The sequence below is a fragment of the Neovison vison genome, chromosome 5 (assembly GCF_020171115.1).
Source record: "Neovison vison isolate M4711 chromosome 5, ASM_NN_V1, whole genome shotgun sequence".
NCBI lineage: Eukaryota > Metazoa > Chordata > Mammalia > Carnivora > Mustelidae > Neogale > Neogale vison.
In genome coordinates, this window is record NC_058095.1 from 19891432 (window position 1) to 19917297 (window position 25866).

Below are 25866 nucleotides of genomic sequence, written 5' to 3' on the forward strand. Positions count from 1 at the left end.
GGTCCTGCAGTCTCGAGCGGGCCCGGGGCCCGCGGGGCATCAATTGCGACTTGACTAGGGGGCGGGACTGTCCGCGCCCAATCAGCTGCAGGTCTCAGACCACGTGGCGCAGAAGGTAGCGCCCCAGCCTGGTGGGGAAAGACCGCGCTTCCGGGTCCCAGACCCGAGTCCCGGGGGGTGTCTCCTGGTGTCTCCTGACGGCTCGTGGTGTGGGAGCTCGTGACCCGTGTCGTCAAAAGCCCGGGCTGTGACCCGGTGCCCTTCAGAAGCGTCTTCAGGTACAGTTGTTCCTGAACTGTACCTTCAGGGACAGTTGTACCTGAAGAGCTTTCACACTGTCTTCCATCCAGCAACTGCCCAACAGATTTTTATTTGGAGTTTTATTTTGTGCAAGACACAGGCACTCTCCTCTAGGAAAAACCTAGAAACTGAATACTTACATATATTGAAAGGAATCCGGACGCCTGGGTGGTTCAGTCCTTTAAGCTTCTGACTCTTTAATTTTGGCCCAGGTCATGATCTCAGGGTTGTGGGATCTGGCCCCCCACCGGGTTCAGTAGGGAGTCTGCTTGAGCTTCTCTCTCTCCTTCTCCCTCTGCCCCCCTCCCCCTTTCCGCTCAAGTGCTCTAAATAAATACATTTACTCCTAAAAAGAATTGAAAGGAATCTATTCAAAGTCCGCCTGCCCGCCTACCCCAGCAAAGCTAACAGACAAAACTCACAGGTGTCCACTTGCCTCTCTTTGTTTTTCTCTGTGCTTTCCATCCTCGGAAAGTAGACCCCAACTACGGAGCATATTCTTTCCCCATATCCTAGATGAGCCCGGGATAGAGCCCCTCAGAGAAACTGCCATCTCCTGCTCTACCTGGCCAAGTGTCGCAACCCTCTCACATCCTTCAAAACCCCTTAAAAGATCCAGCCTGTCAGAAACTCAGGTGACTTCTCTGGGATGTCTGGCCCCTTCCCTCCCTGGGAGAATAGACGAGCTCTGTCCTGCCTGTTCCTCTGCTCTTTGTGCAATTCTTTGCCCTGGACACTGGCCACTGTAACATAAATAAAATTGTGATGCTGTGAAGAAACACAATAGGTACCCGGCCTAAGACTTCCAAAAGGAAGCAACATTTAATATGAATTAAATTGGGATTGACTAGGAAAGGAGGGAGGAGAGAGCATTCCCAGCAGAGAAAATGTATGTATTGAAAGATCCCCCCGGGGCTCCAAGCACCCCGGAATGGACCCCTTCTCAGGAGGAGACCCCCGGACCCAAAAACCAAGCCGAGTCCACTGATCAGATGCAAACAGCACGAGGTTTACTGAGTTGACACAGGTACCTGCGGGCGATCAAGTCTTAGGAAGACTCGCGCGCCAGCCCTTTGTTCAGGGCCTTTTTATGGGGTTTGGGGAAGCGAAAGCATACGTACAGAAGCAGAAACATAGTTACAAGGTTCTTATTGGCTGGTTTGAATGTAAGGCATACTCGGTGTTTGTAGATTGGCTTTGAAGGACCCCGGCGCACGAAGAGAAAGGTGGGGAGGCGGAGTGAGGAGGGGGAGTGGACCTTATTACTTAGCAGAGAAACATCCTGCCTACGTGACTAGGTCCACATACTTAGGCGACCCCCCCTTGCCTACATGACTATGCACATAAGGTATCCTGTTTAAACAGGAGACCAGTATCACCCCCTAAAAGCCAAGCGGTTACAGAAAGGCAAGAGAGCGGTTAAACAATTAACTGGGGGAAGGGTCTAACAGGGGAAGGGCGAAGCCAAACGATTACAGAAAAGCCAAGAAGCAGTTAGTTAATCAATGGCTGGGGGGGGGGGGTGTCTATATGCGGAGTCTTTCAGTATGAAGACTGGGGGCACCTGGGGGGCTCAGTGGGTTAAGCCTCCACCTTCAGCTCAGGTCATGGTCTCAGAGTCCTGGGATCGAGTCCCGAATCGGGATCCCTGCTCAGCGGGGAGCCTGCTTTCCCCCTCTCTCTGCCTGCCTCTCTGCCTACTTGTGATCTTTCTCTCTGTCAGATAAATAAATAAAATATTTTTAAAAAAGACTAGGGAAGGATAAAGAAAGAGCTGGGCAGATTTGAGGAACTAAAAGATCAGGAAGTGGAAGGAGATAGGTCATGTGAATCTGGACTGACTATGGTGAGACAGGGCAGGGGGGTGGGGGAACCCACCCAGGGGGGTGTGGTTAAAGGCTCTCTGTTTGATCCTTAAAGGGTAGCCGAAACAGGACAGGTGGACCCCATATCTTCATTGTACCTCCTGGGAAACTGACAGAGAAAGGAAGTGACGTGGCCGAGATCACTAACCAGTAGGAGAACATGTTTAGGACTAGAACCTGGACCTCCTAACTCCCACCATTCTTGCCACCGTTCCCAAATGATGCAACTTTTCAGGCTGCGTGCTGGGCCCTTTGGGAGGACCACACTCCCTAAGAGGATTCTGGGTCCTTTTGGAGGCAGATGTAGCTTTTTCTAAAGTGTTGGGCCTGAATGAACCGCTGAGAGAAAGGGGAGGGGTCAGAGGAAGAGTTGCCAGTGCAGAGAATCCAGAGCCTGAACCAAAGAGAACATGGGAGTCCAAAGAGCTCTTTCCCTGCTCCTCTGCCCCCTCCCGGGCCACAGGCAGGAACTGCAGGCCCTCTGCCTTGTTCCCAGGTCAGTGAGCAGCTCCGGCTCCCTGTCAGTCTCTGGTACCAGAAGGTTCCCACCGTTTCCCTGGGAGCAGCTCCAAGACTACCCCAGAGAGCTGTGCCCTCCTGGGGCCATAGTCTATACCACCCCACCCCCTGCTTCTCTCCACTCCCCTCGTCTCCCCTCCAAACGCTCTTTGCTCCAAGTAAGACTTGTCAGATTTCCCTCCCGGGAACACTTGACCAGCATTTCTGGGTTTTAGGGTGCACAAGGGTTGGGGGAGTTGGGCTGCAGGTTGTCAGGCTCAGGGGGCCTGTCTGTGGGATCTGGCTTCATCCAGAGTGGTGGGGGCTGCCTGCAGCAGCGAAAGATTAGGACGAGTTTGGTAGAACCTTCAAGGCCTGAGCTCATGGATGCTTGGGCAGGAGCTTCGCGGATTACTCCGGACAAGTCCCACTGTCTCTGCTCATCTTCCCCATCGGGCTGGGAACTCTCTGCAGACAGTAGGGGGCTGATCAAGAAATTAAGGTACATCAACTAGATGAAGCATTTTTAAGCATTTGCTTAAAAAAAGTGGGGGATGAGGACAATGTGTGGTGTTAATATTCTGCAAATTTTATATATATATATATTTATATATTTTTTAATTTTTGTTTTAAGATTTTATTTATTTACCTGACAGAGAGAGAACACAAGCAGGGGGAGTGGGAGAGGAAGCAGCAAGCTTCCTGCAGAGCAGGGAGCCAGATACAGGGCTTGATCCCAGGACCCTGGGATCATGACCTGAGCAGAAGGCAGACACTTAATTAACATCTAAGCCACCCAGGTGCCCCTATATATTTATATTTAAAGGCCAAACTAGTGAGTATAGCAAACTCCCATTTGTGCTTTTTTTTTTTTTTTAAAGGGCCATGAAAACAGTGGTTGCCCTGGGTGGGGCACTGGGACTTTCGGGGTGGGAGGAGGGCTTTTATAATAGGGCCTTTTGTTCTGCCTGATCATTTTACCATGACACTTTTGCAGTTAACATGTGTGGAACGAGTGAGCTGGGCTCTCTGCTCTCCACCTGTCTCCTCTTTTGTTCCTGGCCTGCCTGACCTTCTGCCTACACACCCCAGAATACCTTCAGGTTCACTTACCCCTTTCTGCCTGTCATCAGAGCCTGTAGGATCCCACCACCTTGTGTGTGAGGAGAAATGTGTGGCTCCTTCCTTGTCTCACCACCAGGGGACAGCCCACACCCAGGACATGCCTTGGGTCCGCTGAGGAGCTGGGAGAGCAGGCAGGTCATGGAGAATCTGAGATCTAAGAGGAGCTCCAAGGAGTGCCCCATCTACCCAGGGCTCCTGGGAGCAGAAAGAGGTGCAGTCCTACCCAGGCCCCCAGTGAAGGACAGGATGAGAGGGAGGTCCTGAAAATGCTGATGGATTGTCTCCTATAACTCCCAGGCACCCTCTCCCACCTTCGTTCCAGTATCTCAAAGTGGGGCACTCCCTGGACAGCACAGACTCACTCAGCAGAGGTCTGCGGTGCAGGGGTTCCATAAAATCAGGGACCAGGATACATGGTGTGCCCCTTAAACATAGGAGCAATGGCTCCATCCTACTCCCTGCCCATACGCCAGGGCTCCTGGGACTCGCCACCAGCCCCACTTCCATGGCTCCGTGCCTGCTCAGTCCATCTTTAGCTGGCTGGGCTGGAGGCAGCCCAAGGCCACTAGATCCCAGAAGTTCCGCTTATGCAATGACCTGCCAAGCCAGGTCTTTTCCAGTGGGCAAGGGAGGTATTTCTCCCCATGGAAGCCCTAGGTCTCTCACCCCCTGCCCCATTTTATTGATACATACCATAAGTTTACCAACTGAAATGTTCAATTCAGGGGCACCTGGGTGGCTCAGTCAGTTAAGTGTCTCCCTTTGGCTCAGGTCATGATCCCAGGGTTCTAGGATTGAGCCCACATCCAGTCCCACATCAGACTCCTTGCTCAGCGGGGAGCCTGCTTCTCCCTCTCCCTCTTGTCTGCTGCTCCCCCTGCTTGTGCGCTGTCAAATAAATAAAAAATCTTAAAAAAAATAAACGTTCAATTCAGCAATTTTTTAATAAATTCAGAGTTGTGCAACTGTCACTATAATCTAATTTTACATCTTCATCGTTCCCCAAAAGAAACCCTATACCTACTCACAGTCACTGATGTCATTTTAATTGGGCCCCAGCCCCATCCGGTTGCCCGTCTACTCTCTGTCTCTACGGATCTGCCACCCATTCCAGACATTTCACATTAAAGGAATCACACATTATTTGGTCTCGCATCTGGCTTCTTAGCTTGATGCTTTTTTTTTTTTTTTTTTTGAGTTTTTATTTATTTATTTGAGTGAGAGAACGAGCAGGGAGAGCAGCAGAGGGAGAGGGAGAAGCAGGCCTCCCGCTGAGCAGGGAGCCCGATATGGGGCTCGATCCCAAGAGCCTGGGATCATGACCTGAGCCAAAGGCAGCCACTCAACTGAGTCACGCAGGAGCCCCTAGATTCAATGTTTTAAAAATTGCCGGAGCTGCTTTCTGAAGGAGCTGCACCATTTCCAATCCCTCCGCCCCACACTGCAGTTCCAATTCCTCCGCATCCTTGTCCACAATTTCAATTTTCCCTTTATTCCTGCCTTTCATGGCGGACTTGATGTGGCAGATCTTCTTATGGTTTTGATTTGTGTTTCCCTAATGATGCTAAGAATCTTTTCATGGGCTAATTGTTCATTTGTGTAGTTTTCTTCCTAGAAATGTCTACTCAAATCCTTTCATTTTTTAAATTAAAAAGTTAATTTCTTTACCTTTTATTTTAAGATTTTTTTTATAAAATTTTTTTTTAAAATTGTTATTTATTTGACAGAGAATGCACACAAGCAGGGGGAGGGGCAGAGGAAGAGGGAGAAAGAAAAGGAGATTCCAAGCTTAGCAAGGAGCCTAGGATCCATCCCAGGACCCTAGGATCATGACCTGAGCCAAAGGCAGACATTTAAGCCACTGAGCCACCTAGGCTTCTCTAACTTTACCTTTAATTTAATTAAAAAAAATTTTTTTAAAAGATTTTATTTGACAGACAGAGATCACAAGTAGGCAGAGAGGCAGGTAGAGAGAGGAGTAAGCAGGCTTGCCGCTGAGCAGAGAGCCCGATGTGGGGCTCGATCCTAGGATGCTGGGATCATGACCTGAGCCGAAGGCAGAGGCTTTAACCCACTGAGCCACCCAGGTGCACCTAATTTTACCTTTTAAATTAAGTTATTTTGGGGTGCCTGGGTGGTTAGACGTCTGCCTTCAGCTCAGGTCCTGATCCCAGGGTCCTGGGATCGAGCCCCACATCGGGCTCCCTGCTCAGCGGGAGGCCGGCTTCTCCCTCTCCCACTCCCTGTTTGTGTTCCCTCTCTGGTTGTGTCTGTTAAGTAAATAAACAAAATCTTAAAAAAAAAATAAAGTACAAAACCTTATTAAGACTAAGGCCCATATCCTTTTTTTTTTTTTTTGGAGTTATTTTATTTTATTTATTTTTATTTTTTTAAAGATTTTATTTATTTAACAGAGAGAAATCACAAGTAGACGGAGAGGCAGGCGGAGAGAGAGGGAAGCAGGCTCTCCGCTGAGCAGAGAGCCCGATGCGGGACTCGATCCCAGGACCCTGAGATCATGACCTGAGCCGAAGGCAGTGGCTTAACCCACTGAGCCACCCAGGCGCCCAGGAGTTATTTTATTTTAGAGAGAGAGACAGATAGACCCGGTGCACTGCGGCGGTGGGGAGGGGCAGAGGGAGAGGGGGAAAGGGGAGAAGCAGACTCCGCTGAGCACAGAACCCAGTGTGGGGCTTGATCTCAAGACTCTAAGATCGTGACCTAAGCCAAAATCAAGATTTGGGACTCTCAACCAACTGAGCCACCCAGGCGGCCCTAAGGCTCTTATCTTTTCTTTTTTGTTAAGATTTATTTATTTGAGAGAGAGAGAGAGAGATGGGAGGTGAGGCTGGGGCAGACAAAGTGGGAGATAAACTCAAGCAGACGCTGCGGGGAGTGCTGAGTCCAATGCCAGGCTTGATCTCCCAGCCCGGAGATCAGGACCTGGGCTGAAACCAATAGTCGGACACTTAACCCACTGGCCCCCCGGGTGCCCCTCTTGTCGCTTTGCTTTTAGGGTTGTATCTAAAAATCATCCCCTAACGCAAGCTCACGAAAACATTCTCCTGTAATTCCCCATAGGAATTTTAGTTTTTAACTTCTACATTGAGAAAAAAATGTAGCCTACTTTGAGTTCATTTTAAATATGGTGTGGGGGCTGCCGTCCAAATGTGTTCTTTCGCAAGAGGATACCCAGTTGTACAAATACCACTTGTTCAAGACTGTTCTTTCCACACTGAACTGTCCTGGCCCCTTTGTGGAAGCTCAATCTCCCACAAAGTAAATCTATTTACTTCTGGACTCTCATTCCACTGATTCCAAATCGCTTTCCTTTTGAGTCGGTAACGGAGCAGAGGCTGAAAGCACTCCTCCCCATGAAGGCTCGATCTGAGGGGGCCTGAAGCCAGGTGCGGGTGCCGCACTCACGGGCCTGTTCCAGGGTAGGTGGCCTGTCGGGGAGGAGAGGGCTCGAGGAAGGGGAACATGAAACAGGGTGTTCCTGCTCCTCCTCGCCCCGCCTCACCCCTCCCGAGCAGCAGCTGTTTGCCTGCTGCTCACATTCCTCCGCAGCCCTGTCCTGGAGGCCCCAGGAGGAATGGGGAGGAAGAATGTGGGTGCCTGACGTGGCAGTTAGGAGGGAGACCTCGCCCGCCCTGCCCGCCACGCCTGCTGCCTCTTCAGCCGCCTGCCGACTTCAGCACCTCACATCCTCCTGCTGCCCTGAGGAACCCCACGCAGAGCCTCCACTTACACCAAGGCCAAGGGCATCAGGGATCAGAAGGGCCAGGCTACTGAGTACTGGAAAGCACACTTGCAGAAGAGGCAGAGGCGGGTGGGCAGCTGCCCAGGCCCCCTCTTCCCCTGCCCAATGGATGGGCAGTGTGGGAAAGGAAAAGGAGGACAGGTCCCTAGGTCCCCTCCCCACCGGAGGTATCTGCAGAGCTGCTGGGCTCAAGGGAGGGGAAGGCGCCTGGGAAACTTGAGAGGTGAGAATTTCACAAACTGTCCGGCCTGCAGCTGTGGCCTCTGATCACAGGGAAGCAAACGCGCTGGGGGAGGGGCAGGGGCGTGCAACACAGGGGCTGTGGGCACAAGGACAGGCAGGCTCCCTGGTAGAGTCAAACACACTTTATTCAGCATAGGAATATGTGAACAGAAGGGCCTTGGGCAGGGTTCCTAAGAGCTCTGCTTCAAACCCTGCTGTAAACAGAGCAAAGGTCACATGTAAACCACGGGGCCCAGAGGGGAGGGGGCTGAACACAGGGCCACACTGGCCAGCGCACGGGGAAGCTCGGGTGGCCCATGCCCAGGAGAGGCTCTAAGTGCCTCACTCAGAAAAGCCCGGGTGGGTGGAGCACAGGGCCCTGGCCAATTCACGGGATTATCTCCACCACTGGGGGCCCAGGGTTCAATTTAGCTGAAGCAGCCTGGGCTGCTGTGTCAACACATGATTAAAGGCCCTGAAAGCCATAGCCCAGCATGGGGATGACCGGAGAGGTGGTCCCCTGGGGTGCTGCCCATCCGCCCACAGGGTAAGGCCCCGCAGCTCTCACAAGCAGCGCACTGCAGCCCTGGCCCAGCCTCCCACTGACAGACTGTACATGGCCCCGACCTTCACTGCCCAGGACCGGGACCGCACTCCCTTGACCAGGGTCCCCAGTGGAAGTGCAGAGGGGCACTGGGGGGCAGAGAAGGCAGGTCTGCCGGCAGAACCACTCTGGATGACTATGGTCCTGCCCTAGAGACTCATGATTAGGGGTAGGGGAATGTCTTGGGGACTGCGCCAGGAAACAGCACCAGTTCGAAGCCTCTGCCCAGAGGGCCTGCTTGCGGCAGGGCCCGCAGCTCCGCCTGAGAAACGTCCCGCCACAGGAGGCAGCCGGGACCTCTGCGCAGAGACCCAGCTGTGCTGTTGTGCCGGGTACACAGTGGGTAGGGAGAAGGAGGGGATTCTGGGAGGGAGGAGAGGGCGAGGATTAGGGAGGTGGTGTGCGGTCCCCTGGGACCCTTGGGAGTGACAGGGAGAAGCCACGCACGGCGGCACAGTTGGGTCCAGCTGATTTCCTGATTAACAACTGCTCTGAAGACCAGACGGGATGGGCAGAGGACAGCAACACCACCTCCTGGACCCTCTCCCTGCTAACACAAGACTGGGGTGTGTTAAAGGGCACCCCTGCCCCCAACCGGTAACTAGAGTGGCAGGGAGGGGGGCTCCAAGTCCTGGTGTATATGGGGACGGCGCTCCTTCCGTGGGCTTTGGGCTCAAATGTAAAATGCACAAACTTGTTCATCACCACGGGACAGAGAAGGAGCTGTCTCTGGCTGGACGGAGGCTGGGAGGGCAAGGCCAGTGCCCAGTGGGTAGGAGTGACAGCCAGAGCCCGGCTTCTCTCTAGAAAATCACTACACTACACATGAAGTTGGCGGTGGCGGAGGACCCAGGGAGGGACGGATCTATCTAAATGACTCACAGGTGGCTGGGGGAGGGGTGGCGGGGATGACACAAATACCCCGATACCCAGGGAACACAACCAACAGGCAAGAGGAGCACAGCTAACCACTGTGGAGGGAGTGGGGAGGGCAGCCTGCCGGCACACAGCCCCACGACGGGCTCACTCGTCAAACTTCCCTTCCCGAATGTGCTCGAAGGAGAAGGGTAGGAACTTGAAACCGGTTCCACTGTAGAATTTATTCTGGAACTCGACCCTGGAGAAAGGGAAAAGGAAAGCCATCATTCCACAGAATCCTTTTGGGGTTTCCCAGGGGCTAAACGGAAGCTCTGACCCTCCTCCTGGAGACCTCACTTTCCTAGCTGAGCCTGGGCAGCAGCTCAGCCTTCTGCACCCACCTGCCCACCCACCCACCAAGCCCAGGCCTTAGCCTACTTCCCACAGTGCACACAAGCCCTGCTTCTGAAGCCGGGGCCTGCCCTCGGCCAGGCACTCTGGCAAGGCAGGAGTGAGTGCCGTGTACCTCCTCACTGGTTTGTCCTTCCTGCTCCTTCCTGCTAAGCAGAGTGTGTTTACGCAAAACTCTTTGTCTAGCCATTTGTAAAAGTGCCACTGCTTTGAGTCTCTTAAGGGCAATGACTAGACAACCAGCTCCTGGCCAGGGCTCAGGGGCTCACGGCCGACCTCTCAGGGAAGCCCCTAGGCGGCAGAGCTCAGCGCCAGAAACTCCGGCAAGTGCCCTTGTTTGTTTCTTTTCTTGCAGGAGGAAGGAGAAGGGAGGGTTGTGAGTGAAGGCTGGAGGCTTTGGGGAGGAAATTCCCAGGAGTTGCGGGGTTGGGATGGGGTGGGGAGGGGGGGGAGTCTTCTCCAAGTAATGGCAAAAATATTCTCCAACGACAAAAACATCTGAGAACGAATTCTTCTCTCAGGGGCTGAAAGGAAAAGCAGAGCTTCACCTCCTTTCCCAGGGAGCCCAGCAGCCATCGCTGACCGCCTCCCCGGGGCCCTCTCCAACTCTGAGGGGCAGGAAGCCGGCCCTCCGGGAAGCAGAGCCACGCTGCAGGCTGAGCTTCCCCCTGCACACTTCCTGGAGGGCCGCCCAGCAACCAAATCACCACCAAATATGGGCAGAAAAATGCATGAATCAGAGGATAAAAAAGCCAAGGAGAGCTGCCCTGAGGAATAGTTTCCACTCAGCACTGTGTGACCCTGGGGGCACCAGCAGAAGCCCTGCAAAGGACAGAGGGGCTGGGGGCTGGAGGCTGGGACCTAGGGCGGGACTCCGTCTTGCCTCCAAGCCCAGAGGCCTGCACAGGAAGGACCGTGTGCAGCAGGGACGGTCTGATAGTAGCCCTCAGAGGTCCTCAGAGGCCCCTTCACCCCTGCAGTGCTGGCTGAGGACACTGCAGAGCTGTTGGCTGCAACCCCTGGGGAGAAGAGGTGAACAGAATTTTCTGCGGGGGCGTTAAGAACAGGCGGCCTTCTCCTCCCAGCCCCACATTCCAGGGGCTGGGCCAAAATCCCAAAGCCTCCCAGACTCTGGAGGGTTCCCTGGGCTAAGGGAAAATAGGACCTGGGGGAGGGGGCTTCACACTGAAGTCACAGGATTCCTGGCAAGAGCAATTTCAAACCGGGATCTGGACTCGTTCCCCTGTCCCAACCCCCTGAGAAGTCCTAGAAGCTACAGCTATTTAGGCCTCCATTGGGGGCATTAGGTAGGGATGGGGTAGGTTCCTGCTTTCACCCACTGCTGTCGGGACTGCATGCTTCCCGCCGAGCAGGCTGTCTGCATATGGCAAGGGCATTTCTGAACAACCTGAAGGAGATCGACATATGCCATCTGCATTTGACATGTGGCGAGATGGTGGCCAAGTCACCTTAGGGTCTACGAGGGGCGCAGAACTCTGACCCCCTGGCTGGCTAATCACACAAATAATTCAAATTCCAAACTGGACGAATGGAATAGGAGCTTCAGGAAGTTTTCCGATCACCATCCTTCTGGCATTCCTCTGTGTGCCTTACCTATCCAGGGGGCCCAGCGGGAAGGAAGGGCTCCAGGGGTCTGAGATGCAGGCGGATGACTTCTGCTGCGTGAGCACACGGGTGGTCCCTCTGACACACGGCCCGATACTCCCTCTACCTCGAGCTACTGCTTGTGGTTAGAGGGTTCAGGTGGCCACCACCACGGACACCCTGGGGCATCTCGGGGTCAGCCCGACTTCCTGTCCCTTCTCAGCCTCACTTACTCCAACCTCCCAGAACAAAGCTGGAAAGCAATCTCCCTATCGGGCTCCCCACCCTTTTCTCCCTCCCAGTCAGGAAAATGAGTGTTTCCTGAGAAAGTACAAACATCAAGTTCTCTGCGCAGGGGCCTCGAGTGTCCTGCTCACAGCCCTGCAAGTTCCTCTTATTTTCGGAGCCTGCTACACTACTCAGGGAGCCTCCAGGGCCCTGCCATGGCCCAAGCCACCTCTAGAATTCCACAGTTGTGAGGAGGCCCGGCCTCAGGAAGTCAGATGGGTTCCTCCCTCCCACCCCTTCCCTCCCTGCTGCGGTACCTGGCAGAGGCCACCCCGTGACCCGAAGGGTAAGGGGGAGTTGCCGGAGCGCTCGGCACTGCTATGTAACCGGAAACCTGTTTCCTTGAGTGAAGGAAGGGGAAAGGAGTCCTGGGTCTCCTCCCTTTCCTGGCAGGCATGTGAGTGGAAAGAGGCAGTTTTAGAAAGATGATCTGGGGCTGAGCTGCTTCTCGGACCCTTTCTGCCACTCTCTGAGCAGCCCAGGGCCTGGAGCACAAATCTGTCCGATGGCCCCCATGCCAGCTAGGGCAATGACGGCAGCCAGGAACTACGCTCCAGGTGTACTCACTTCCAGGCCAGCTGTTCCTGCAACCGCCCCGTGGTGTCCTGTGCGCGCCGCCACTCCATTCTTTATGACTGCCTGATCCCCACCTTCCTTTGCCCTTCAACAAATCCGTGAGTGCACACTTGTGCACATCGACATGCTTGTGGATCTGCTCAGTAAGAAGGGATTTGGTTCCTGAAAGTAGGCCAGGAGGCAACCGTCTTTCTACTGAAGTCAGTTTGGTGTCCACAAACTGACAAATCCTATCCCTGCCTTTGCCTTTCCTGCGCAAGGAAAGACATCTATGACATTAGGCAAAAGAGAGAGAGAGACGTGTAACTCAGAAGGACACGGAATGAATAGCTAGGACAGTAACCTGTTCACTCTTGTTTTCAACTATATCACCCACCTCCTTTGGACCCTACATGAATCTCACACTAGTAGTATATGATGTTGTTCTTGTCCCCACTGAAGACATCCAGAGCTCTTGTAATGGGGCAGGCCTTGCATAGGATCAGGAAACCCCAGTTGACAGCCAAGGATAAAGTGACAGTTATGAGGACGTCCAGGCTGGACCCCAGGAAAAATACAGCAATGTCAAGCACCCATTTTCGGCAGGACCCGCTGTCCCCAGCCTCACAAGAGGGCCACAACTCAGAATTCCTGCATCCCAGCGGTGGTGGGGACAGGGACTAGAAGGCCCCGAATCCCTGCCTCACATCCACATCTGGCCAGGAGGGGGAGCACGAGCACCCATTTCATTCACCCCCTTTGAGTCAGGGCGATGCTCCAAATAGGCCTCCAACAACGGGATTCTGAAAGCTGGACAAAGGAGTTTCATGTTTCTCTTCTCTGAGATACCTCCACAACCCACAAGGTTGTCTGATGAGACTGTGCCTCTCTTGCGGGGGGGTCTCCCCTCTTGAAACACTAAAAGCAGTTTCTTTGCGAGGGACTGCCACCAATATGCCCTCTCCTTAGGGCAGCCCACTTCTAAGTGATCTGCACTCAAACGTCAGTTTCTGAGGAGCCCAGCCACTGCCACAGGCACCTGGTGTGCGCATTATTTCCTATTTATCACAGCGACCATGTTACACGGATACCATCCTCTCCCCACCTGAAAGTGAGGTCCAGAAAGGTAAGTGCTCTCCTCAGGGTCACGCAGCCAGTGACAGCAGAGCCGGAATTTGAACCCAGGTGGGCCTAATTTGAAGCCTGCTCTCTTGTCACTCACCAGGTCCTTGGGCTCACTCATGGGGCCGTGGGAAGACACCTTCACTTGAAGGCCACAGGTAAGCCCGAGGGAGAAATAATCCTTCTGGCCCCAATAGAACATGGCCTCCCAAGCGGCCTCTGCTCACTCTGGAGAGTAGGCCCAGGCTCAGGAGACGGCGGTGTGCCTGGTTCACTGCTCTGACAGTTCTGATCCAGCACCGTGACTGCTCCCAGCCCGCCCAAGGGAGGAGGTGACAGGCCTCCCTCTTGGGCTGGAATTCAGGTGGGGTGGCAACTGGCCCCTCAAGCCCAGGGCTCAGGAGACAGAGAAGTGACTAGGAAAGGAAGGAAGAGACGGTGAGTCACCACAGGCTGGCTACACAGACATTCCCTCATACCGAGCGGGTGAGGAAGTGTGCTGGGGAGAGAGCGTGCTGATAAGCTGAGAACGGGGCAGCGGGCCAGCAGTCCGAGCCACACAGCGCCCCTAACCTCCTGGCTGGACAGTAAATAAACAACAGCTGGGTGAGGAGGGCGGCAAGGAGGAGGAAAGCCAGCCAGAGGATGGGTTATTTTAAAAGAGCTTTTGAGGGAAGAGCAAGTCCCAGTTACGCCCCGCTCTGCCATGACTCACGTTCCCCCGTCATTTAGAACAGCAAACAGAGGAATCTTGGAGGGGGCTCGGCATAACCAAGTCAGGAGGAAAACCAAAGATAAGGGGAATGGGGAAGAGGATCCTTGGGTTCAGGGTTAGAAAACTGATGTCATGAGACATTCCATACACCCTCTGATCTCAGAATCATTGGCACCATAGGCCCTCTCGTCTAGGAGTTCCTAGGGTTAGGGTTCCTGAGTTTGTGACCCCATAAACGGGTAAGACTGCTGGTGGGGGGGTTTCTCTAGGGACAGGGCCCAGAGCTTCCACAGCCATTGGGGTTTGAGACGCAAAAAGAGAGGGAGAATCATGACATAAAGGACGAAGTAGAGACTCAAAAGAGGGAGAGCTTGAGGTAGGGAAACCAGATGAAGTACAGGATGCTAGTGCTTAGTATATCCCATGTATATTTGGGAAATACTTATACTACAAAAAAAAAAGTTGTTTACCCGAAATTCAAATTTCACTGGGTGTCCTGTAATTGTATTTGCCAAACCTGGTAACCCTACCTTGAGGTCACAGGGTCACTGCCTAGACCAGACTCCACCTCTCCCACTCCCTGGGACTGAGCTAGCTCTCTCCAGACAGAGCCATTAAAAGCCACCAACTACTTTAAGGAAAACAAACAAATCCAAACCTGCCCTTCTGAAGAAGCTGCTTCAGGGTGCTGAGCTACACACGGTGGAAGCAGGAACCCCCCTACCCACATGGGGCTGCCAGAGCTCCTATGCAAAGACACTGGCACAGTGACAGAACGAGGGGGACAAAACTGGGGTACAGTGTGCTCTAGCACCTTCCCGGACTGCAAATCTATTCCAGAGTTGCTTCCATTGCTCTGAAGACAGGAGAAAGTTTATGCCAGAGCAACAAAACAAAACAAAACAAAATAAAACAAAACAAAAACCAAACAAACCAACAACCTCAGCAGGGCTTTTAAGCCATAATCAAGAGCAGTGAAGAAAACTAAAGGCAGGGAAAAGGAATCTGACAATACCCACCAGAGAATTCTCCATTGGAGGCTCTGAGAAGTGAGCTGAGCTTTTCTGTGGACATTTCCTGACGCTCACTCCTAATGTAGGTCCTTGGGTATAATGATGTGAACGAAAGCAGACACTTCCTAGTGTCTCTGGATTCTGTACCAGAGTAAAGCTGCCTTCCGTGCAGCTAAGGACACATCCCAGCCCCCCAAACTTGCTGCCGCTCACCAGTGTAATCGCAGTGCGTGGAGGAAGGCCGAGAGGCCCTCCATGATCAGGAGGATGGCCACGGTCAGGGTGGCAAAGGCGGCGAAAATGAAGAACAGCGCCAGACCTCCCGCCAAGCTCTTCACGCTGAGGCCGATGTGGATCACCATGGTCCAAAGCACCTCAGACAGCTCTGGGGAATGCAGAGAGACAGGACATCTGGTTCAGCGTGGCAAGAGATGCCGTGGGCCTACCACTTTGCTCTGCCGTCCCTCACCCCAAGTGTTTGCCGCACCCCAGCTTCCTGCAGGGACACCCCGCGCATAGCTCAGGCGGCAAAGTGGTGGTCCTCCCGTTTGGACGGCTTTCTCCTGGGATTCAGGAGACTGAGTAGTTCCAGACCTCTATGTTATTTCCACTCTACTTAAGCCCCACATCGGGGAGAGTGCCCAGAGAAGGGGAAACCTGTAATTTCCCACCAGAGAGAAATACACTCACGTGCATGTGCCAGGCTGAGGGCCCAGAGCCGCAGGTAGGAGGCAGTGTTCGAGATGCAGCCCAGGCAGTACTCGATGGTGTGGATGGCCTGGTGGACCATGGTGTCCCCAAAGTCAAACTGTCATGGAAGGAAACCAGAGAGAAGACAGAAGGCTGGGAGGCGATGTGCAGATGGGGCTGTGGCCACTTGGAGCTTGGGGTCCGGGCCTGAGCACCAGCATTGATGGCTATCCAGGCCAGGAAGCCCCCAGTGTTGACCTCAGTGATTCAGCTACGTTATCCCCAGAAATCCTGCCTGGCTTAGCCCCCCAACTGGGACACCCCATTTCCCTTGACAGACTACATTTTAATGACCTCCATCTTAACGAGATGACTCTCAACACGTTTTTCTTCTCACTAGGCTGTAAGCTTGAGAGAGGAATGTATGCCGAGTTAAGAGCACTCAGAGAAATGGGCTGTCTGGCCGCGGGACTCTAGGGCGCTGCTGCTGGGCCTCCTCCAGCTGACCTCCTCCTTCCTCCTTCCTCCGAGTCCTCAGAGCAGAGGGCTTTTCCCGGGCAGCCATGCTTCAGGTGACGGGCTTGCAGGCCAGAAGCTGCCAAGGCAAGACTAAGCCTCTACAGTTACTTCACTTATTATTCTTATGGGCTGTTGGGAGCAAGATAACCTCCTTTTTCTTTTGTGGCTTCTGAGAAGATGACACATGGAAATTCTGACAGAAGCTTCCCCAAATCCTCCAGCTGACTGAGACCACATGGAACACTATTGTTTTTTGTTTCTGTTTTTCTCAGGCTCCCTTTCTCTCAGCTTTCCTTCCCACATCAAATACTGTTTCGAGAATAAAGGGGTAGAGCTAGAACAAGCCTGCAGGAGTTCACATGCAGCCCGCTCCAAGAGCGGCTAGGGAATAATTACTGGCATGCACTGGAGGGGAGCCAGGCATCCTTCCGGGGCCCCCAACTCCCACCCCAGGTGGGGCAATCACAGCCACCAAAAACAGGAGGTGGGCCCTTCCCGGGCTCCTCCCACACAGCCCCCACAGAAACCCAGCAGCACAGAGCTTCCCTGCCTGCCCTGCCTTCAGGTCGGAGTCTGTTTCTCACCAGTTTCTTTCAAGACTCACATGACTCCACTCCCAAAGAACACAAGAAATGTCCTGAGAAATTGCACGAAGGCAGGACGAGAGAAGGAGCTGGCTGGTAAAGTGCTAACAGCCCAGGCCTCGGGGGTGCAGCCAGGAGGGAGGGGGGCCAGCTCCAACACACCATCTCTGGGCAACTGCCTCAGTTTCCCTCACCTGACCATCTACACTTGGAGTATTTCTGGGCTTTTCTTCTGTAACAGGCTCTTCAGGCCTCCTAAAGAGGCCTTTACCCTAAAGACTAGGGAAATCTTCATTACCCCAATCCCAAGAACACTGCTAAGAGCTCTTTCCCACCAGTGCTGGCTGTCACCCCAGAGCCTGTAGAGGCAGGAACAGTCCTGGCTCCCAGGAGCACCACTCCTAAGAGCTCCACGAAAGCACGGACCGCTGGGTTTCCTGTAGAACTGGCCCCTTTTCAGTTTTATTCTACCCAGAGTTCCTCCCAGAAGAATGGAGAACACAGAGGAAGCCTCCCTTCCGGGTGTTACCACGCTCTCTCTGTACTTTCTTCCTAACTTCCTGCTTTGTAACCGTGGGCAAGTTTTCATCACTATATAATGGAGAAAGTGGGTGAGGATTTAGCGTGAAATGCAGCCCAGCACTTAGGAGCCTATCACTGTCTCAGGAGTCAGCTGTGACTGAGAAGGACCGCTACGGACTCCCGTCTACACTCTCCTCCAGGTGTGCGGCTCATCCCCTCCTCACCTCCTGGGCCCTGCCCTCCACCCTCTCCACCCGACAGACCCTACCTTCCCAGGACCCACTCCCTTGCCTCCCAGGCGTGAGGTCTAACACATTCTGTGTCCTGACTGAGCCCCTGCAGTGCCTCACTGTTGCCTTTTCCTCCTCGCTCTGGAGACGCTCCCCTGGCCTCAGTTTTCCTCCTACCTCCCCAGATGCTCCTTCCCAGTCTCCATCTTGATTCTTCCTTAAATGTTGGAGGTCCAGCCTCAGCTCTCACACTTCTCTCGCAGCGTGGCCGCTCAGTCTTGGACGGCCACCCGTAGGAGTGACTCCCCGATGGACACCTTCATTTCCACTTTCCCTGTTCCCAACGGGCCGTGCTACATCCCTTCCCAGTGCGCCAGAGGCACTTCAAACTCCATGCCCCCACACTCATTCATTGCTCTCCTCTGACCCCACAGGACCTGTTCCTACTCCAGGTCCCACGTCTAACAGTGTCACCACTAGGGCCGCAGGCACCCGAGCCTGGAAGTCAATCTGGAATCCTCACTCACTCTCACCGCCTACATTCACTGAAGTCCTGGGACCCGGAGCTCTAACTTCCTTGATCTCATTAGCTGTCCCTTCCTTTCCAACTCCTCTACAACGCCTCACTTCAGGCCTCCTGATTCTTTCATGACTCGTATCAAACTAGCTGGTCTCCATGCCTCCACACTGTGACCCCTCCCCAATCCAATATCCCCTAGAACACAGCCACTAGAGCATTTCAGCAATGCACACAGGCTGTGACACTTCCAGCTGCCCCCGCCTTCTGATTGCTCCTTACTATTCAAACAGTCGGTACCGCGGTGAGTTTCTGCAACCTCCAGGCGCCCCTCTCACTGGTCTCCAATTCCTGTCCCTGAGCTCCAGCCAAGCTGTGTGCCTGTTTATCCCCAACACGTGATGGGCCCACATGCCTGATGGGGCTGCATTCTCACCCAGCCCCCACAAAGACTCCTGCTTGACCAGACTAAGTTAGCGACAATCTCTGTAGGGAATCACTTCCTGGTCACCTCTTCTCCACCCCAATCCCAGTGCCTGTCAGGTGCCCTCTTTCCGTGTTCCCACAGCATCCTGGGCACATCTTAATCATGCCATCTGTCACCCAGGCTGTTTCTTCAGTTGGGCTGGGAGTTCCTTGAAGGCAACGGCTATGTTTTTCTTCTTGCAGTTTCTGTAGCACCGCAGTGCTTAGCACACAGAGGGTGAATGAATGAATGGGTGGGATAAAAGAATGGTGGATGGATGGGTGGGTAGGATGAATGAACAGATGGATGGATGGACGGGTGGGTGGGATGGACAGATGGAGGACGGGCGGGCGGGCGGGGCAGACGGATGCACGAGACGAATGAACGGGTGGGGTGGACAGATGGGTAAGTGGGATGTCTGGATGGATGGATGGGTGAGTGGGATGAAAAAAACACACAGACGGATGGAATGAGTACACGGCTGGGTGTGTGGGATGGCCACACCTGGTGAGATGACAGTAGGGAGAGGTGCCACTGACCCCTGCTGAATGGTTACAGCCTTTCAAGACTTCCCAGAAGATCAGCTGGCCTGGCCCTCGTTCGCAACTGGACTAAGTGCTTCCCAGGGAGAGGAGCTACAGCTTCACCGAGGCCGGAATAATGGCCTATGTGGGGCAAAGGGGTTTTCACAGCCAAGCAAAAAGGGGAAGTTCTAGAAGAATTAGGCTGAACTTAAAAAAAAAAAAAAAAGAAAAGTTTTGTTTGAAATCTTTAGATAATTGTAATAGTTCATCTAAATCTGGCTGTGGAGCACTACACCATACATGTGCCTGATAAAGATAAAATGTCATCATTGTTTAGGAAGCCACGGGAAGCTGAACCCTTGAAGGAGCTGAGGGGCCAGAGACTAGGGAGGCTGAATTACAGTCCATCTTGTGTGGACATCCAAAGCCCCTGGGACATGGCCCTCTAATGCGGACCATTCTGATGACCACACTCTACTAGAAGACACTTAGAAAGAGCAGTGTTGTTGGAGGCTGTGTTACTGGGAGAGGCCTGGGCTCCTCACTAACACGGAACACACTCCCAGCCAGCCCTTCCAAGCAGTTCGACCAGTCACTACGTGCAGGTGAGCAGCTCACAGGAACACGGGGGCTCCTGGATGCCAGTGAATGAGGCTCTCCAGCCTTCAGGAAGACCGAGCACGGTCTGGTTTTACACAGAACAGCCAAGGTTTTCCTGTTCCCATCCCACTCCTCTTTTAGAGAGGACTAGGAGAGCCAGGAGAGGGAAGGTTCATGGGTCTATATATTTTAGAGAAAAGTTTTGGGGGAAGATGCAAACAGTGCAGCAAGGCCTTTAAAAATAAAAAAATCAATTTAAAATTTGTGTATCACTAAATAAATTACTACTAAGTTAGAAGGCCTTCTACTCCAAATGTGGCCTGAATAGCCAACTTTGTTTCTATTACCTGGTATAATAGGAACTCCTTTCATGCAAATGGGATTGTTTTTTTCTGAAATACACTGGAGAGACAAAGCCTCCTTTTTGAAAGCTTTCTACCTCCCATCTGGGTCACAGGGAGGTAGAGTGGACCCCAAGTGAAGGTCCAGCAATTCTCACTTCAAGCATCATCAAGCTGATGAGGACAGGAGGAAGAGACTGGCTGCATCTCAGACAGGGAGGAAGGGTAAGCTTTACTCACAAGCTCTCAGAGAGCAAGGAGGAAACAGCTACTCCCAGCGGCAGAGCGATCGTACCATACATAACACCACAGGAGAGGAAGGCAAAGACCAATGGATTTAACCCCCAAGGGGGGTCACTTCAAGAATGCCAAAGCAGACATTACTTGCAGCTCCTTTCAAAGCCATTCTCAGAGGGATTAGATCAGCAAAGTCAGTGAAACAAAGACAGAGGTGACCGACATGAGATGCAGTTAATGGAGATGAGCTTTTTCAGAACACAGGTTCACGCACTGGTTAGAGACATGGCCCGTGAGATGCGGGATGCGCGGGTGTCGTGTGTGGCCCCCGGCTGCAGCAGGGTCAGCAGAGTGATCACAAGGATGGGAAGAGAAGCCCCAGATAAACATGAAGGCAAAGCCAGCTTGTTTCTTACCACTTCATCCTCGGTAGGCTTGTAAACACAAATTTACACTTAGTGGGAAGCCATGCCACACGCGGTCACAAGTCACGAGCACAAGGTTACGGACTGTTTCCCGGGGAAAACTGTGGATGTTAAATGGGCCTAATGCGTTGGAGGCAGGCCTCCTCAGCACACGCAGAAAGCAAACCCAGCGGGATTTACAGCATTAAAAGATACGTATCTTTTAAAGGCACCCCAACCCTTACAATATCTTTTAAAAATGTCATACACATGGGGGAAGCGGTCAGTCAGACTGAGAAGTTTAGTCACCTGGGTCCCTAATTCCTATTCTATTTGCTTCAAAAAGCATATAATGCAAAAAAAAAAGAGAGAGAGAGAGAGAGAGACAATATAATGAACAGATGACATTCAAAAAAGTTCAGTTCAGAGGCTTCGTAGTGTGAGTGGTCAGGCAAGGAGACTGGATTTTAAAAAACAGCCTGGGGGTGGTGGTTTAAGGAAAAGTCTAATTTGGCTTTACTACTTTTCACTCTCCCTGTAAAAGGTCGGCAAGTAACATTTTTTAAAAGCTCAGGTAATATATTTGTAGTAAGAGCGCATTAGTTGGGGCGCCTGGGTGGCTCAATGGGTTGGGCCTCTGCCTTCAACTTGGGTCGTGATCTTGGGGTCCTGAGATCATGCCCCGCATCAGGCTTTCTGCTCAGCGCGGAGCCTGCTTTCCCCCTCCCTCTGCCTGCTGCTCTGCCTACTTGTGAACTCTCTCTCTCTGTCAAATAAATAAATAAAATCTTGGGGGAAAAAAAAAAAGAGCCCATTAGTGGGACAAGACTTGAAAAATACCCGTGGTTACAGTTCCGACTGGAACCATTCCTGGAAGGGGAAAGGGATGAAGAAGCTGCCCGAAGGGGGCTGTGTTTCTGGTAACAAGAGTGGGGAAGCCTGGGCCTCCTCTGCCGTCGGTCCCCAGGAGCATAGTTAGTCACTGAGATCGGCATGCAGAGTACTGCGGGCAACTCAGAATTCAATGAGTTCAGACAAGCGACCACAACTGCTGCGGGTACTGGAGGGGCCACCCGGAGCTCGCAGTAGGCCCGCTGGAAAAAGCTGTGCTGCCTGAAGAGGGCCGGAAGGCAGGCTGATCACTAATATGAGCATTTTCATTTTTCAAGAAGACCAGAGGGAGGCCACTTCTGCACATAAGACGAGGGCTGACCCACAGGAGAAGGAGAGGAAGCCCACGCCACTGGATCTTACCTCTTCTGCGTCCTCTGAGTGGGTGGAGAGCTGGTCATGCTGAATAATCTCAGCATCCTCCTCTGTCGGTCCGTTGCCCACCCTGATCCCACCAAAGTTGAGAGTTCCCTACACAGATGAACAGAAAGAGTAGAATTTGCCTGGGCTTTAATGTGACATTCTGTGAGGTGGGGAAGGGCGATGGTTAGTACATACAAACCTCAGAAAAGCATATATTCTAGCAACAAAATCAAAACCCGCTGATCCAACAGCTGAACTAAAAACAAACCACTGTCCCCACCCCAACCACCACCGGCCCAGCCCCAGCCCCAGCCCCAGCTGCAGCTGCATTGACCACCTCACTCTGATCAGTTCTGCCTGCCGCTTCCGGATGCACGAACCTGGCCTCGGTCAAGGCCAGCTGAGAGGCCTGCTCGAAGGAAAAGCTTCATATGAGCAGACTCGTATAACAACTGTAGCTCTATCTATAAAGTTGTCAGGGGTCTAAGTTTTTCTAGAACTAAAGACCAGACTTTCTAGGAGGGAGGGGAGCCAAATGACAAGGTGATTATAACCTGGTTGGATAAGCTTTCAACTGGAACCCAAGAGTTCCAGCAACCTCTCCTAGAAGCGGACCGGGTCTCTGCCCAGGAACAAAGGACTTCCTAGGATCAGGGAAGGGACAAAAGCTTAATGTACACCAGCTCGTGGCTAGAGAATACGGAGTTTAAAAAAAAAAAAAAGAAAGAAAGAAAAAAGAACAAGGAAAAGGCTCCTTTCCTTCAGTGGAGGACTCTGGAATGTTCCAACAATCTTGGAGGCATGTGGCAGATGCAGACTGGGTGTTTGCCTCTACCTGTTTCCTAGTCACTGTGTTCAGCGGGCTCCCCAGAACCAGAATTTCTAAGTCAACCTGACTTGAAAAGCTTGGGTTTGCTGAGGCAAAAGGACTCTTTTGAGTGCAAAAACCAGGCAGAACTGGAGTGAAATCAGACAAACAGCAATGAGAGCTAACCTGCCAGAGGGAAAAGGAGCTACAGAGCCAATCCTTAGACCCAGTGCTTATGGTTTCTGATGAGGGAGCCAAAAGGAGGCAAGAGTTTAAAAATTGCTCTCCAGCAAAATGGCCTTCTGGGCAGCAGCATGACGTGCCAACTGCCCTGGGGTCCCCACTCATGGCTCCACCTTCTGGTGTGCACTTTTTACCACAGCTTATGGACTACTAGAACTCCGTGTTTGGGCAAAGTCTCTCTCTACTTGTAGCACGGGTTTGCCCGTGCTGGTCAGAGAGCCAGCTGCATCGGAATCACCTTGAAATTAGAGATTCTCAAATGCTACCTCCAGAAATCGTACATTTAGTAGGTCTGGAGTGGGGCCTAGGAAATCTATGTTTAAAAAAACATCCCCCAAGTGCAAACTGTATAAGCATTTTTACTGTCTGTCAAAATTGAAAATGTAAGCACATACACACAAAAATGCAAGTACCCTTTGAGACTCAGCAGTCCTGCTGCTGGGAACATCTGTGTTTATGAAATTTTATCAAGGTACACGGACAACAACGTTCCCTGCATTCTTATTTCTAATAGCAAAGAATTGGGAACAACCAACATATCCACCAACAAGAGAGTGATTACACAATTTTAGCATATCCAACAGAATGTTCTAGGGAATACCAGACAACTATAAAAGAGTGAAACGATCTCCCAGGATACATTAAAAACTTTAAAACCTAAAACTGTGGCAGAAGAGTGCCATAGTTTAAAACACAATTCCTAGTACATTTTAAACACATACATATATACATGTACAAACATATATACAGATTTATATTAATGGATAATAGAAATATGCAGAAAAAATTTGGAAGCAAAACTCCCCTGCCTTTGAGCAGAAGGGGTCTGGGAAGAGAGGGACTTTCTTTTTCTGTACTATTTGCATTCTCTAAACTATTGCTTTAATTTTACTTTTTAGCGTTTTGGTTTTAGTCAGGCTTTAGTAGCCCCAACGTGGGGCTTGAACTCAAAACCCTGAGATTAAGACCTGAGCTGAGATCAAGAGCCAGACGCTTAACCTACTGAGCCACCCAGGTGCCCCCTAATTTTACTTTTTAATGTCAATAGGGGATTGTCTAGGTCATGGAATCAGGAACCATCTTTATTAGTTCTTTTGTTTTAATACCCTAAGAAACAAACAAATTTAAAGTTTACCAGGTGATTCTGATGTGTAGTCAGATTCAGGAAGCCCTAAGACCCTGGGCACCTCCAGGTCATGCACCTTACACCCAACACTCAGCAGGTGGACTGCAGACAGGAAAGGACCCCAGAGTATGCTGACAAGGGTTACAGGGTCCAGGCAGCCTTTAGGCTTTCAGGCTCCCCAAACAGAAGGACATTTCTGAAGCTTTCCCCAACCAGCAGACAGAGTGAGGGGCAGACAGGTAAACATCTCCCCAGGCAGACACCAACAAGTGTCCCTTCAGGACACAGGACATGAGAGTTCTAGGAAGAGGGGATGAGACGTATACATCAGCAAAAAAAAAAAAAAAGAAAAAAGTAAACTGTGACACATCGCTTACAGACAACCAAGAGGACACAGAACAGAAGAAACACAGATCAATGATCATATCCTCAGCCCTTAGGGTCAAGAATTCAGGGTCCTTGTTGTAAAATGACCGTCCTGATGCCTTCAGGCTGCTCTCTAGAGCCAGATATTTTGCTAAAGAACCAGTGAGGTGAAGAAGACCCCATGAATGTGCAGCTTTCCAGACTGGGGACATTTAATTTGGAGAGTGTCACAGAAAGGGGATACCAGAGTTAAGAGCATCAAGACGGATGCCTCAGAAGCACATCATAAATATGCTAAGACTAGCAAAAAGAAGAGCATTGGGAAAGAATGTTGATAAATGGATAGTATGTGCTTTGTGGGCTTTTAAAAAAAATTTCTCATAGGAAAGGAGAGAGTCTCTCTCTGAACATAATTTCAAGCAGCAACATTAAATGATCTTCTGATCCAAAATGTCAGCCCTTTTAGACTCATTCTAGAAGGATGATTATGGCAGGTATCTAAGTTTAAAATGATCAGAAACACCTAATGAAGGAAATAGTTCTCCATCTAAATATTTCATTTTCTTTCTGTCACTAGATCACACCAGCAACATGTGTGATCACTGCTGGTGATATTTTAAAAATCTCACCAATTACCTGGAATTGACTGGTCTAAGTTGGTCTCAGCACATTAAAAGAGTTTTGTTAAGAGATATCATTAAGGACAAATATTGAAATGTTTAATTTTAATTTGAAGTGCTGTTGCTGAATTATGAGTTGATATTTAAAGAAGGAAAGATCCAGACAGATGACTTTGCTTACTGCATCAGATGCAGAGGGCACAGAGACCCACGCAGACTGGAGGTCTCTGGAGCAGCGGAGGACAGGAGGGCTTCTGAGTCTCTCACAAAAGAGCAGACATGTATAAGGTCCCACTGGCAGGAGAGAAAGTCATAGCTAAAATGGACCAAATGCCCATGCATCCCTCCAAACCAGAAGTTTAAAGAGCAGGGAAATTAATTCAAGAATCACAGGAATGTTCTCGCTCCATGCTGAAAAATCATCTAATACATGGTGACAAAAGACAGACATGAAAGTGGATGAGTCCAAGAGCTGCCATCTTGGATTAAGATGATGGGATTCTGAGAGGGCACAATAGTCACTTTGCTTCCATAGATAGCACTGTACTTACAGTTTTTAATAGAAACTTAACTTAGTAGACCAATGGTAAAGATGATATTAGAACTTATTCATAAGAGGTGGATATCTTTTCTGTCATCATCTCAATGAGTAACAAGGATATACTTCCCAAGAGCACACATGTCCCATGCTCTCAATGTAACTGAAAAGAATTCTGCTGCACTGTTTGCCACCTCTTTACACAAAATGTGATGGTTTGTCAGTTTTAATTCACTCACTGTTGCAGCCGCTGCTGCCTCTAGTCCCTGCTGGCTCGGGGTTGGGCTGACTGGGGCCTCCACAGGCTGCCCTTCCTGATAGTGAATGGAAGAG

General features: G+C 51.5%; 1 protein-coding gene across 7 annotated transcripts in view; it reads right to left on the reverse strand.

Annotated features, from left to right (window-relative positions):
- Positions 1 to 7901: 7901 nt before the first annotated feature.
- ATP6V0A1 (ATPase H+ transporting V0 subunit a1) overlaps positions 7902 to 25866 on the reverse strand; it is a 45256-nt gene continuing 27291 nt past the window's right edge. For 2 of the 7 annotated variants that reach the window (XM_044247893.1, XM_044247892.1), the window contains exons 16-21: positions 25773 to 25847; positions 21833 to 21940; positions 20591 to 20608; positions 15635 to 15752; positions 15158 to 15329; positions 7902 to 9494 (exon numbers count right to left, since the gene is read on the reverse strand). In XM_044247893.1, coding sequence (XP_044103828.1) covers positions 9401 to 9494; positions 15158 to 15329; positions 15635 to 15752; positions 20591 to 20608; positions 21833 to 21940; positions 25773 to 25847 — 585 coding nt within the window. In that variant the 3' untranslated portion in view covers positions 7902 to 9400. The other 5 variants (XM_044247888.1, XM_044247886.1, XM_044247891.1 and 2 more) reach the window with 3 other exon arrangements.